The 15,607-nt window shown below is 47.8% G+C and overlaps 1 protein-coding gene across 1 annotated transcript in view; it reads left to right on the forward strand.

Moving 5' to 3' along the window:
• The window catches only part of KCNK10 (potassium two pore domain channel subfamily K member 10), a 160,266-nt gene that overhangs the window by 138,895 nt on the left and 5,764 nt on the right, over positions 1–15,607 (forward strand). The window contains exon 5 of the mRNA XM_055436188.2: positions 14,252–14,438. Coding sequence (XP_055292163.2) covers positions 14,252–14,438 — 187 coding nt within the window. The remainder of the gene's footprint in view (positions 1–14,251; positions 14,439–15,607) is intronic.

Here is a 15,607-nt window from a genome sequence, read left to right on the forward strand (position 1 = left end):
TTGGGAAGGTCCCCCGGAGGCGGCCTGGCAGCCCTTTCCAGTCCTCTTGCCTGGAGAGTCCCATGGACCGAGGGGCCTGGCGGTGACCGCCGAGAGGGCCACGAGGAGTCAGACGCGACTGAAGCGCCTGAGCGCACACGCGCCCATGTCTATCCTGGCCGCAGCCTGCGTCCTCCCTGTCAGCTCCTCGGATGACCAGGCCTTCCTCTCGCCCTGGACCTCTCTCGGCAGTGCCGCTGGCCCCTTCTGCAGGTGGCAGGCCCCTCTGCCTTGGTTGGTACTTGCTCCTGCCCCACTGGCCTGGAGGCTGGCACCACGCTTCCTCTAACTATCCATCCCAGGAGTGGATAGAGCCCCTTCTACACCACAGCTGAAACTAGCTGGAATTTTTAACAAGACTATTTTTTGTTTGTTTAGAAGATTTAGGAATGTCAGAGGGATATTACCCAAAGCAGTTAAATCACATCTGCTTATAGTTCTGCTTGATCTTAAGAGTCCAGGATTCCAGCAGGGAACCCATTCGAGGCCACGTCCCTGACCTGCCTCCAAGTGGCTGAAGCCAGCTTACCCTGACCTCCAGGAGAGGCAGTTTATTTGAATCAAGAGACACCAAAAATGGCTACTTTAAATAAACAATAAAAGTGAAAACAAATTTAAAGCTATTGTGTAGCTACTGAATTCCTGAGATGGATGGAGACCTGGACTTGAGAGGTACCCAAGCGAGAGCCGTGATCCATTCATGCCGTGGAACTAGACCTGTGAGAAGCCACGATCCTGTCTGCTGCACAGACAGCACCAAGCCCTGCTGCCCCCTGATTCTGGGCCCCCGATGCTGTTACAACTGCCTCTGTGACCATCCCTGGAAACGGGATATCATACCACCCTGGGGCCAGCAGTCCCAGGACGGAGTCCGCGTGGTCCACGCCTCTTTCTGGAACACCAGTGGTGTGCCGCCTGCCGCCTGCCCCGCCCTCCTGCCCCTCGCCCTCATGGAAGCGCCTGTCTGGCCCCATTCGCCTCCACCTTGATCTGTGGCAAGGCTCTTGCTCCTCATCTCTACTCCACTCAGCATCTCTGTCCCTCGGTCTTCGTTGAAGAGACTCAGGAGGATCCAGGACGCGTGGGTGGTGGGCTGTGCACAGGTGGTGAAGCAGGTGGTCCCGTCCCAGGGAGAGCTCTGCATCAGACCCCTGCCTCCCTGCCTCTGGGCCTGCACTCTGGGGGGTTCTGCCTGGCAGAACCCAGGGAGACTCAGTCCCTCCCAGCTTCCTTCCTCTCCAGGCTGAGTGGACATTCTACCCCCTCTCTGGATCCATCCCTAGCTAAGTCTTATCCAGCCTCAGGGAGATGAAGAAGTGGTTACATGCCTCTGAGCATCTTCGCCCCTCTTTTAAGAATGGCCTTTGGGAGTCCAGAGAGAGAAAAGTGGGGGGAACACAGGAAACAGCCTTCTGATGAACACTTCAGGATCTGCTCTGCCACACCTGCTCAGTAGTGCCTGGTTTAGGGTCTAGCTTCCGTCCCTCTGGTTGGATGAGCCGGGGTCGCGTGCTTCTGTCCTTGCAGTAGGGAGACCGGGGAAGTGAGTCGCTGGCATTCTTTAGCTTCTGTGCTGGCAAGAGGTCTCTGTCTTTCACCAAACCAAACAAGGGGGCTCAGATGATGGGCAGACAAAAGGGAATGACCAGTATCCTCTAACGTGGTCATGTCCTAGGATCTGATTTCATCACAACGTGATAGTAGGGTGGTTAGTTGGCCTTCAACAGCGTCACAATGGTCTTGACGTCAGCACACTCCCAGCTGAGTGTCACCGGGGTGGGTCCAGATCCATTCTCTAATCTTTTTTCAACATGAGGACATCAGAAGGCCTGGATGTCTTTTTTAAACATTGTCTTTGGGGGTCTCCATTTCTGGCTTCGCTGGAGAATTATTCACGTGAGAGCACGCACCTCCTTGTTCAGCACTTGGCGGGACTGAAGTCGTCTAAGACTGTATGTGAAGGAGAAAGGTTTTCTAAAGAAATTGTCATCTGCAGAGACGCAGCCCCTACCTAAGTGTGGACCACTATGTATTCCTGTTTCTTATAGAGCATGTGATGTTCACGCCTGCTATCATTTGCATAGCTAAACAGCCTCATCGTTCCATGAAAGATGAAGGAATTAATATACTTTTGTCATTAAGCTCCATTAAAGGGTTTGTATCTAACTTAATGCTCTTAAAAGGAAAAGCTATGCGAATGAACTAACAACAAGGATATTTATTGTGTGTGTTCACTTAATAACTCAAATAGGATTCTGACTGGTCATGTCTAATCAAATCCACATTCTAATGGAATCCATGCTAATCAAATGAAAGAACAATGCTACTTTTTAGTGATTGTAGAAGAATGGTAGATGAATAAATAGAGATGAGTTATGAGTTTATTTGCCCACAGTGCATGCACACTTGGGAGGTCCTTGAGGCATTTCTGTCAATTTTGATACAAAGTAGACAGATCTCTCAGGGAGTCAGGATAGCCACCTTGGATGATTGCCATGAGGCTATCAATGAAAGCTTCATTAGGAGCGGGAACCAACCAAAGTATGCAAAGTCTGAGTTCATTAGCACCTCCTTGGCTCCTTCAGGGTTGCTTCTCTCTGGTGGGCTGCCGTCTGTGGGGTCGCGCAGAGTCGGACACGACTGAGCGCCTTCACTTTCACTTTTCGCTTTCCTGCATTGGAGAAGGAAATGCAACCCACTCCAGTGTTCCTGCCTGGAGAGTCCCAGGGACGGCGGGCCTGGCGGGCTGCGGTCTGTGGGGTTGCACGGAGCCAGCCACGGCTGAGCGACTCGGCTGCAGCAGCAGCAGCAGCTCCAGTCTGCTGCCGTGAATCACTTGCAGTAACCCCCTTACTACCATGGTGGTTTTAGTCGCTCAGTCGTGTCTGACTCTTTGCGACCCCATGGACTCCTCCCCATGGAGCCCACCAGGCTCCTCTGTCCATGGGATTTCCCAGGCAAGAATACTGGAGTGGGTTGCCATTTCCTTCTCCGGGGGAACTTCCTGACCCAAGATCAAACCTGGGTCTCCTGCATTGCAGGCAGATTCTTGACTAAGTCACAAGGGAAGCCCCGTTACTACCATGGGTGAATCTTTTTCTTTAATTTTTATCAGAGTATAGAAGGAAATGGCAACCTACTCCAGTGTTTTTGCTGGAAAATCCCATGGACAGAGGAGCCTGGCAGGCTATAGTCCATGGGGTCGCAAGAGTTGAACACGACTTAGTGACTAAACCACCAACCATAGTTGCTTTACAATGTTGTGTTAGCTTCTGCTGTACAGCAAAGTGACTCAACCACACATATACATATACCCCCTCTTTTTTGGATATCCTTCTCATTTAGGTCACCAGAGATCACTGACTAGGGTTCCCTGTGCTATACAGTAATCAGTTATCTATTTTCATACATAGCTATGCGTCAATCCCAATCTCCCAATTCATCACCCCCACCCCCAATATCTACAGATTTGTTCTTTATGTCTGCATCTCTATTCCTGCCCTGGAAATAGGTTCATCTATACCATTATTCCAGATTCCACATATATGTGTTAATATACAATATTTTTTTCTCTTGGGGAGATCTTTTTTTTTTTTTTTTAAACTTTTCATTTTATATTGAAGTATAGCTGATTAACAGTGTGATAGTTTCTGGTAGACAGCAGAGAGACTCAGCCATGTATAGACATGTAACCATTCTCCCCCAGTCTCACCTCCCATCTAGGCTGCCATATAACATTGAGCAGAGTCCCCTGTGCTGTACAGTAGGTCCTTACTGGTTGTCCATTTTAAATAAAGCAGTGTGTACATGTCGATCCCAAGCTCCCTAGCTACCCCTTCCCTTCATCCTTCCCTCTTGGGTGATTTTGGGCTGTACGTATGGGAGAACGGGGTAGGCGTATAGCGTTGCCAGGTCCTATACTCTCTCATTTGGTGAGTGCTATTCACTTCTCTCAGGCTGTGATGATCTGTTTGCTTGTGTGATTGTTTACTATTTGTCTTGGCTCCACTAGGTCTGTGAGGCTGGTGGCCATTCTGTTTTGCTCACCCGTGGATTTATCTCTGTAACAGATGGAAGAGTAGTACCTGATAAATATTTATTGAATGAAAGAATAGAAAAGTTATAGGATTCGACCTCATTCACAGCTTGAGAAATATTCTGCTAAAGAAAAATTCTCAGCTCTGGATGCCTCTGTCAAATTCCCTCGGTGCAGGGTTTCCCAGTTTAAGATTTGTTTCTGGGTGACTTTCTATGAAGCTGTGCTCCATTCTGATTTAAACTTCTCTGTTCCCAGTCTAACTAGAAAGATCAAGCATATCTCTGTCCTCTGTTTTCTTCCTGTCTCTCAAACAGAGAGGTACAAACCCCGCTGAAAGCCTTCTGATACCTCCAAGAAGATTCTAGACCCTAAAGCCATCATTCCATTTTGCTCTATACACGCCTAAGTCATTTTCTCAACCTTGCTCATCCTTCTCAAAGACTTTCTTCATTTTTCTTGCTTCTCAGTGCCTCCTTTCTAGTTCGCACATCTTTCTGCATATGATTTCTTAATGCTTGTTTCATTATTTTTGTGGATTCAGATGGGTGGGCATTCCTCCGAGATTTCATTAACAGTGTCTAAAAAGAAAGAAGGAAACAAAGAGTGTAACTGTTGAGAAGGGGGCTGCTCACTACTTCCCCGATAAAACCCAGGAATTTTTACAGTTATTGGGGCAGTAATACTCAGGTGCTTTTTCAGGCGTTAACCTAAATTGACCAGATTTAGGTTAATCTTGGGGGCTTTCTTCAAATCTTCCAACAGGTAAGATAAACGAGGCCACAGAAAACACATGCTTGTGTGTCTCTCGTCTTGATTCCTGGACATGTAGACAGTTATTTCAGGAAGCCCACAGATGGCTTCTCCCTGGGCTACACACACCCAAGGTGGGGGCATTTGAAGGCTTTCTTCTCTCCCATCCCCTTTAGATGCCCTTGGATGCTGGTTCCAGGCAACAGCGACATGGCCGAGAGACGCCAGGGAAGACGAGAAAGACTGGAGAGCTCCTTCATGAGCCGCAGTGGGGCACAGGACCGTTGGGCTGAGCTTCTGTGCTGGGCGGCTGCCTTCTGGCCCTGATCCCAGCTCCCCCTCACCAGGCCTCCCCCCACTACCCCCCAGTCCCCGGGCAAGGTTCTTGTCTCTTCTTGACAGCCCCAGCCAGGACTGGTCTTCCCCACTTCCTTATCTCCCTTTAGGAAAGCCTTCTTAGCAAGAGGCTCACAGTAATCTCTTTCTTTTCCTTTTCTGTTACATGTGTTCCTTCCTGGTGAGGGGCCACAATCTGAAGTAGGGAAGTCACCTTCCATGGAACAGAATCTGCCCCATACCACATGGTCTGACCTCTTTCTCAGCCTCATATTGACATAATTATTGAGCTATCACCAAAATTAAACAATTCACATGGTGCCAAGAGGACTGGAGCAGGGAGAATTGAGATGACTGGGGTCTTTGGAAGAACCAAGTAAATAGCATCGCCTTTTTTCCCACCCAAAGTATGAGCCAACTGAGAAACAAGGGAACAGATTGAAACCCCATGTTGCTGCGTCCCCTCGATACTGGAGAATTTGGCTTATGTCTGTGGAAAAACAGGCTTCTTCATACAACCTGAGAATTAGACCAGATCACACGTGGGTCTGCCTTGAGGGCAGCTATTTCCCAAAAGGAAGAAGAGAGGAGGACGCTGAGTTCTCAGGCCCTGCGTCAGAGTGAGAGGCTAGAGAGGGGTCCCGTGTGTTACAGCACGTGGAGCCCCATGAACAAGGGCAAAAGCACCAGGGACGGGAAGGAACATGTATTCTGTCCAGGGCTCTTCTGTCTTGACTGTTGTGGGCTGCTTGGCCAAGGCGCTGTGACTTTGAACCCTTGTTAGCTAGAGAAGAAGAGCGGATCCCCCTTTCAGCTGCCTGCAGCATTGCTGCTGTAGTATTATTGTTGTATGCTTGTGCATGTGATGGTGGAGAGGGCATTTTGGGGTGGGAGCATTGTTTGTTTTGCTGCTGATATCTGGGTAAAGCAAATTTAGAAGTTGGCTAGGTGAGCAGCTGGGTGTGGCATCTCTTGGGATTGCCAGGAGTTATGCTGTTGATAGGGTTCATCAGGAAGTGTCCCTGTCTGCTCCTTTCCATGGGCCTGCCTTTCCTATCTCAACTAAAGAGAAGAAATGTTCTTCAGCCAGGGTTACATCTGCACTGGTGTGATCACTTGTTCTCATTTCTAGGACATAGCTTCTGAAGGCTTAGATAACAAAGATCCATAGATCTTCTATTATAGGGTTGCTGCTGCTGCTAAGTCACTTCAGTCGTGTCCAACTCTGTGTGACCCCATAGACGGAAGCCCACCAGGCTCCCCTGTCCCTGTGATTCTCCAGGCAAGAACACTGGAGTGGGTTGCCATTTCCTTCTCCAATGTGTGAAAGTGAAAAGTGAAAGTGAAGTCGCTCAGTCGTGTCCGACCCTTAGTGACCCCACGGACTGCAGCCTACCAGGCTCCTCCATCCATGGGATTTTCTAGGTAAGAGTACTAGAGTGGCTTGCCATTGCCTTCTCCGTTAGGTATGTAGAATAGAAAACAGCAGTCCAAAATGGCAGTGGTTAAAAGACAAGGAAGGGAAAAGCCCGCGAAAATAGAACAAAGGAAGGTCAAAGGAAGGTCGGAGGACTGGAGTGAAGACCTCAGGAAGAACAAACAGCACTCCTGGCTAAGCAATTTGCATAGGGCAGGCCCAGGGGGAGGAGAAAAACATATAAAATGAGGAGCCAAAGCACTTTCTTTCTCTCTCTCTCCCTCCCCCGCGCACTGGCGTGCTCCTCCACTCTCTTCTCTTTGTCTTTGGGTTGGCATGCCCTCACGCTTCGAGATGGATTCTCCTGATATCTTCTAAATAAAATAGAGCTGTAACACTGATTCGTCTAAGAGCTGTAACACGGTTTGTCCAAGAGCCGAGAGCTGTGACGCGCCGAGGGCTTTAATGTCCTGCTCCAAATCTTTGTTGTGACGAGACAGAACCAAGGAGCATACACTCACCTGACAATAGGTACAGTTTTTTTAAAAAGTAATTCTAGGATTTATTATTTAGACAATGTGTAAGGTTTTACAGACACTGAATCCTTTGCAAGCAACTGTCAGCCTGTGGCGTATCTGTGATTTTCTTCCCCAACCTTAGATGAACCTGACTGCTAAGTCACTTCAGTCGTGTCCGACTCTGTGTGACCCCATAGACGGAAGCCCACCAGGCTCCCCCGTCCCTGGGATTCTCCAGGCAAGAACACTGGAGTGGGTTGCCATTTCCTTCTCCAATGTGTGAAAGTGAAAAGTGAAAGTAAAGTTGCTCAGTCGTGTCCGACTCTTAGCGACCCCACGGACTGCAGCCTACCAGGCTCCTCCATCCATGGGATTTTCTAGGCAATAGTACTGGAGTGGGTTGCCATTGCCTTCTCCTGAACCTGACTGAGTTTCCTTGAAATCAAGACAAAGCACAGCTTGTACAAAGTTTCGCTTTTGATTTGGTATCAACGTCCCTGTTGTTGTTGTCCGGTTGTCCAGTCGCTCAGTCACGTCTGACTCTTTGCTGCTCCACAGTCTGCAGCAGGTCAGTCTTCCCTGTCCTTCACCATCTCCCGGAGTTTGCTCAGACTCATGACCATCGAGCTGGTGATGCCATCCAACCGTCTCATCCTCTGTCATCCCCTTCTCCTCCTGCCGAGAAGGGGACGACATGCTGTGCTAGAGTAAATATGCTAGAGTTTGACCTATAGCTTAGTGGCTTCAAAGTCTGGCTTGAAGTGACTGCTGGTATAGTTCTTTTAAATAAGTTGTTTCTTTTGTTGTTGTTTCTTTTTTATTTACATTTTTACAACATTGTTTCGGTTTTGCATTGTTCCGTACAACAATGCAAATCAGCCATAATTATTGGTATTTCACTTATAATAGCTACAAGAATATTCCTTTCTTCTCTACAAGGTGATAGTTTTAATCACTGGGATGTCATTAGGTAAAAACTTTGCCTTCAATGGTGAGATCAGGGCTGGGCACCATGGACAGAGCCATAAAGACTTCAGCCAAAGACTCAGATGTTCCCAGCCTGCCCCAGCCAACTAGACTTTGTGTGCATGGGGGAGGAAATGTCTTTCTCTCTTTTTAACTGCTATATCCCTTGCAACTAGAGCAACCTTTGATATGTAAAAGGTTCTTAATAATTATGTGCTGAATGAATTACCTGGTTGAGTTTTGAGTGCAAAATCTTGTGTTCCAATAGAGTGTTTTCTTCAAATGTGAACAGCCACAGGATTTTTGAAAAGAAAACTTCCAAAGGTTTTAATTATAGTGATCCTGGAGTGGAGCTGCTGAGGATTTTTTATGATTTCTGGATTTTTGTCTCCATCCCAGGTGTACCTGGGACGCAGTGATAAATACAGTGATAAAAGCAAGTTAATTGCATATACCAAAAGCCTTTTCTAAAACTTTGCCTGGTGATACCAGCAAAGCACTGAACTGACCAGAAATCTGTTGGACGCTGCAATGTGGCTCAGAGGCAGATGCTAGATATAACTTTTTTTTTTGGAGGGGGGTTAGATACTATCCATTTTTGTAATGGATAATTACAAAATCTGTAATTGTAATCTGTATCCACTTTTTTTTTTTTTTAATGTAGATTCTCTCCTGCTTTTGTGTAGGACATTTTCAGGCGGCTCCGTGGAGATTTTACTGCGCGATTATCACTAATGTGTGTTTATAGTGTCTCTGCCATGGAGATTACAGGCAAATGGTGTTTAAAAGCTCGCCTCATAGTTTGTACAATTGCTGGTACTACATGGTTATTTGCTGTGATGTTGAAACCATTAGTTAGAACTGGACTTTTAGAAAAGGAGTCTTTGTGGAAAACATAATATCAGAAAATAGAGTCAGCTCTTTTGTGAGGCAACTCCTATTATCTTTCCATTTTGAGAAATCATTTTCAGCTCAAGCGTATTACCATGGTGATGTGTTTGCATTTCAACAAAACAAAACTGAACCATAAACTAGAGCTGTGCATGTCTAGCTCCTGTCCTAGCATTTTTATTGCAGTATCTTTATTATTCAATGAAATCTCCAACGTCCCTGGCTAGAAATCACAGCAAATAAAGTTTCTCAATTAGACACAACAATCTGGATCACTAATCTCAGAATTGTAAGAAATCGCATAAAAGTAAAAAGAAGAGTAGATGTTGGGGGGGTGAAAAAATAAAAACAGAAATAGCCCACAGATGAATGGAAATATACTTGTTCTCCAAAATAAGATTGTGGAAATAAACAAACATGGCAGGGCATCGTGCTTAACAGGAATTGGGTGTGTGGCTTAGCTCTCTGAGGTCTGAAACAGGCAAACGCTGTCAGAATTGCTAGTATGTACATCCTTTCTCGAAGGAGCGCTCTTAGAACTGGCTCCCCGGTCTCCTGTGTAAGAAGCTTATTTTGCTCTTAGGAATAATTGCACATAATTTTGACAACTAAACGAACTCTACAGGAGGTGGGGTTTGAGGTCCTCAAAAATTCCTACACTTAGCGCCAGCCAGCCGGATGCGGGAAAGAGTTGTGCTTAATGTCGTTTGCATATGGAGAAAGAAAGACCACAGCATCTGATCCACAAGTGAGAAAACAAGGTTTGGACAGATACACACTAGCATTCTATCACTTCTGCCCAAATATTGTATCAAACCATCTCTTCCCAAATAACAGTGTTGTTAGCCTGCTGCTGCTGCTAAGTCACTTCAGTCGTGTCCGACTCTGTGTGACCCCATAGACGGAAGCCCACCAGGCTCCCCCGTCCCTGGGATTCTCCAGGCAAGAACACTGGAGTGGGTTGCCATTTCCTTAGAACGCATTAACTCAGTCAGATCTGGGCTCTCACAAAGCTTTATGGTTACTGTTCTGCTTACTGGTAAATAAGCAAGGGGATTTTTGCCTAGCAACCCCGCCGTGGAAACACAGCTTGACTCTCTAAGTGGCGGGGGAGGTGGGAGGGGCAAGGAACGCAAGGGCGGTGTCTTTTAGGGACTCTCTGCAGCTGGTTCCTGACACCCCAAACATTATCTGCAATTCTTGTCAGTTTCAGAAGGATGATGAAAAAAGGTGGAGGCGGGGGCCGGGGGTGGGGGGCGGAATGAAATGAAAGGCAAATAGAAAAGCTTCCAAGATTGTGAGCTGAGACTGTCTGAGGGCTCAATCCTGGGTCAGCACGGAAGAACCAAGAAAAAATGAGGACTGTTTCTTATTGAAAAAGGAGGTCATCATACGACACAACGTATCCAGGAAGGGAAACCCAGCAGTGACCACCCGAAGCTAGACAGAGATTATCTTAAAACCAGATGTGAGGGAGCATTCCTCCATAGCAGAGGGAGCCGTTCAATTTGGGATTGCCCACATCTAAGGAAAGACTAGAACTTTTCCATCAGAAATGATCGGTAACAGTCATCAAGCATTTAGCGGGCACTGAGCTGAGCTTTCACACGCTTATTTAATTTTCCAAACACTCCTGTGAGGCGGACTCTCTTATCTCTATTTTTAGAGGAAGAAACTGATGCACAGAGAAGTTGAGAAACTTGCCCAAGGTCACTGGGTCACTTAGCAGTGGGGATGGAATGTGTGTCAGGCAGGCTGCCCCAAGACTCCAAGTTCTCAAGCACCATTTTACGGTCGTGGTGAATGGGTGCAGAGCTAGTGGGGATGAGAAACCCAGAGATCACTGGATGACGCGTTTGTGGCTCCATTGTGGAAGCTGCAGTTGAAAATGTTCAGTTAGGGCAACTGTTTTCTTAAGTGTCTAAAGACAGTACTCTTGCCTGGAAAATCCCATGGATGGAGGAGCCTGGTAGGCTGCAGTCCAAGGGGTCACGAAGAGTCAGACACGACTGAGCAACTTCACTTTCACTTTTCACTTTCATGCATTGGAGAAGGAAATGGCAACCCACTCCAGTGCTCTTGCCTGGAGAATCCCAGGGACGGGGGAGCCTGGTGGGCTGCCGTCTATGGGGTTGCACAGAGGCGGACACGACTGAAGCGACTTAGCAGCAGCAGCAGCAGAGGACAGCATAAACGTGGGTCTCCAGAATAACAGGTACTATCAATACCTTATGCCCATACCTCTTCCTTTTATAGTGAAGTACGGGTACACGCAATTTCATACGCGCACACACACACACACACGTGCGTGAGACACTTGATTTTGTAAGTCCCTAAAATACCCTGATGATTTAAGCCTCTGGCGATTTGCTGAGCATCACCCTAGGATGTCTGGAGGAAGTGGTCCAGGGACATGCTGGTTGGCTCGGACAGTGAGTGGCGGAGAAATGCTAACTTGCAGATAAACTTCCCGACAGATAATGCCATTAAGACGCTGCGCTTTGGCCTCTGTTGCACACCTTCCTTTGCGACCAAACAAATGCTGCCCGGTGCCATCGCCCCTTTTGCCCACCTCCTGGAGCCTGGGAACAGCTCCAGCTTCCCACGTACTTGCCACTCTCCTCTGCCAGCCTCAGCCTCATTTGGATTGCATTTGCGTTCACATCCCTAATTTCTGACTTAACAAGTGTCTCGCAAACATTTAATTCACTTTAATTTCATTATGCATTTGAAGAGGATGATTTATTGAGGGGGAAAATGATGTTCCCATTGCCAGCAATTGATTAACTTAATGACCTATGATAAAAATTTCCTTTTGGGCTTTGGCTTTTGTCTACGTTTACAAACAAAAGTAGACTAATAATAACGAAGTTCCTGGATTCTCAGAGGGGTCTTAACTGCCCCCTCCAAGTTCTACAAGATCCAATACAGAAATGCTTGAAAAAGGTAAAACGTATTTTGTGGTTCTCAGGTAATTAGTCGTGTCACAGTACTTTCATTTGTGGGAAAAATGTGTATTTTAATATGCAAAAATATCAATAAATTATCTTTTTTTCTGATGGCTTTTCTAAGGAGCTGGGAACTATATAACAGCATGGATCAATTTATTTTTTTCCTGTTCCCACTTTATATCCTGAGTACTCTCTTAGAAGTCAGAGAAATTCACTGCTTTTTATGAAGGATTGTATTTCTTTAGCTTTTCCTATGAATATTTAGGGAATAGCTTCCCTGCTGGCTCAGACGGTAAAGAATCTGCCTACAATGCGGGAGACCCATATTCGATCCCTGAGTTAAGAAGATCCCCTGGAGGAGGGCATGGCAACCCACTCCAGGATTCTTGCCTGGAGAAGCCCATGGACAAGAGCAGCCTGGGGCGCTTCAGTTCACGTGGTCACAAAGAGTCAGACACGACTGAGTGACTAACACTTTCATTTCGCTTATGCTGATCTCAGTGCGGATTGAGATTTGTGCAGATAAACATTCTCCACTATAGCTCTTCTTTGTCACTTTCCTGCCCACAGTTCCACCATATTGAACACACCCGGGACTCGGGCCCTCGGCAGGTGGGACTGGTGCTTGTGAGGCTTGACTGCAGAGGGCAGCAGCCTCCCACCACCCTTTCCCAGCACTCGTGTCCCTTGGCGTTTCCCAGTGAAGAGGTGGTTCTGAGGTTTGTCTCCGTAAGTCAGGAAGGAAGAGGGGAGTGGGAGGAAGAGAAAGAGGGTCATAACCAACCTTCCTGTCTTGGAGAACATGGTCATTTCCTGTTTGAGCCATGTGGTTGGTGGTAGGAGAATCTCTCTTGGCCTGGAAAACCTGGCTGGGGTGTCCTTGCCCTGAGGGAAGGTTAGGAATTCCACGAGGGTTACAGGATCGCCCAGTGACGAGGTTTTATTCTCAGCCTTCCTTCCTTGAAAGGGAAACAGGGCGGCCTGTTCATCACAGAGGTTAGTCTGGTTTCTTTCCTTAGAGGAGGACTCTGGCTACTTTGAACTGGTGAACGGTTGAGTAACTTGAAAAGCGGTTTCCATCCCTGCGCGCCGGACTGAGAGCTAATCACAGCTGCATTCTCCTCTCAGCCCCGCCTGATTAGCAGCATCTTATGCAAGCTCCTTTTGCGTCCATAAAATGCAGTGTCTGAATGCCAAATGAGCTCTGTACTCTGGACCTGCTCTGCCCTCTAATTCACTGGAAGGCGATGACTAGAAAATATTAATAGATCCCATGGTCGAGATTTCCATATCCATTCCCTGAGTGTGTGCTTTTGCAGGGGTTCGAGGGTCCGGGCGCTCGGGTGTTAAACAGAGATTTATAAGATGTTGAGTTTTTGGTGGAGTAATGGTGCTAGGGTCCCCTGATGGCAGTCTCCAACGCAAACTGGGAGCTTTGAGAAGCCCTTAACAGACTGTTCAGTTCGGAGGCGATGCCAGCGTTGTCTTGAGCGTCATTCAAGGGGATACCAGAGCCTCCAGTCTACCTCTGGTACCCACAGGTACGATTCTTTTGCCCCGATATCAGGGTTATTCCCCGTGTAGGTGCACCTTCGCCTCTTAACTCCTGAATCCTTCAGCAGCTGACTCGAGGAGGGGCTTCCATCGCTCGTTGTGACACTGAGGCTGCCATTCAGCGCGGACTCCTGCCCTGTGCCCTTGACGGTTATGAAGCCAGCAAACATGACGGGCACAGCACTGACGCAAACACAGGTGTCTGGGAAGAAGAGTGTGATGTAAATGTGCCGCCTTGGCGGGGGGACGGGAAGGTGAAGAAGCACCCAGGCGGCGGCTGGGGGTCTGTTCCAAACCAGGGAGGGGTCAGCTGTGTTTTTCTTTTCATCCTAACCTCTGGTCTGTCTCAGGAGCCATTTTTTCCAGCATGTGCCCATGGTGCAAATCCACCACCACCACTGTGGAAGGAACCCCAAACCTGTGCCTCCTAACGGAGGGTCAGTGAAGCCACGTGAGAAACGGCAGCAAAAATGGCCTTTCTCGGGAAGCACCCTCTTTTACCCCAGTGAAGGGTTAGAGAGTCAGCCTCTGGGCTGCAGTTAGGGAACCCCGCAAAGGACACTCAAGGGGCCTCTTGCCCAAGGACCACCGAGACGAGCTGAAAACCTCGGCCCGTGCATTTCCTAGGAGACGGCCCACAGCTGTCATCAAATGCTCCCTAAGCTGCCCACGGACAAAGAAAGCTCCAAGGCCGCTGACACTTGTTCGTTTTCTCTGTACCTCTTGTCTTCCGAATCCAGGGTGATGGAGCTGACTTCCCTGTCTTTCTTTCTCTTTTGCTCTTCTTTAGAAAAAGCAAGTGAGTCAGACCAAGATCCGGGTCATCTCAACCATCCTGTTCATCTTGGCCGGCTGTGTCGTGTTCGTGACAATCCCCGCTGTCATCTTCAAATACATTGAGGGCTGGACGGCCCTGGAGTCCATTTACTTTGTGGTGGTCACGCTCACCACGGTGGGCTTTGGTGATTTTGTGGCAGGTAAGCACTCTGGAATATCCCAGTCACCGGGGCCCTGGTGGGGAAAACATCGACTGTGGTCAGTGCTTTTCCAAACCACGAGGAAAGATGGAGGAACAAATGGAAAAGGCTCAGCATCACCGCTGCTGGGCACAGGCTTGTTCCAAAGCTGCCGTCCCCTGTGGGGGACACAGCAGTCCGCTGCTGCCTTGGGAGGAAGCCAGTCTCTCCCCTCCCCAACTCAGGAGGCAGGCTATCTTCATCATCATATGAATTATGAGTAAAACGAATTTCTCATTGGATTTCGGGCTTCTGAATTATATTAAGGCTCCTTGCATCAACTGATAAAGGCTCTATTAGTAAGTGGCAAATATGAAGCTCTGGAGAGATGAGCATCCAGTTTAGTCTGCAGGGACCTGCAGATGAAGCTCCCTGATGCTGAGAGCCAAGTCACCATCCCTGAAAAAGTTGCTCCAGGTATGTCCGGATGCAGGACTAAAGACCCAGGTGACCCTGGAGTTGAAGACTGCCCCAAGGGAAGTTAGTATTATAATGGATCCTGCATGAATCTAGATAGACACAACAGCTTTCACTGTAAAAATAAATGCCAATGAACTGTGCTTAGGAAGCAAAAGAAATCACCATCAAATTCTTCTAGGGACAGGGAACTTAAAAACTGAAATGAAATCTGCCTTATTACGTGTATCACTCCCCCAGAGTGGTGGGAAGGTAGGGATGGGAGGAGGAGGCCACCTCTCTCTTTCCGGATGGATCAGTTCTGGGGGTCAGACAGCTGCTCAGTTTCTACTCCCAGAAGTGAATACTCTGACCCAGTAACTCTGTCGTAACTTAACATATTTAAAGAGGCCAGGGATCCCCTCTCCTGGAATCTGGTAAAAGGGTAAATTCTGGAAAGGATGTTGAAGGTTGGCTGTCTCCACGGTAATTCTAAGGAAACAGACAAACAGAAGAGTAGTTTTGCAGCTATTCCAGCTAGGAAGGTGAAGACTGAAGTTGCCTTTGTAGAAACAGCAGTTTAAATGCTTTCTTCCCTTTGACTGTCGTAAGGACTAAGAACTGCCAAGTCAGAGTGTAAGAGCTGCTTACACAGAGCCCGAGGCCTGGGGCCCTGCCTGCCTTGGTTTGTCCTGGATGCTCAACGACTGAGCCGCTCCCCAGGTTGGGCAGGA

This window comes from Moschus berezovskii, chromosome 9, assembly GCF_049115385.1.
Source record: "Moschus berezovskii isolate FMDL1 chromosome 9, NW_MosBer_1.0, whole genome shotgun sequence".
Classification (NCBI taxonomy): Eukaryota; Metazoa; Chordata; class Mammalia; order Artiodactyla; family Moschidae; genus Moschus; species Moschus berezovskii.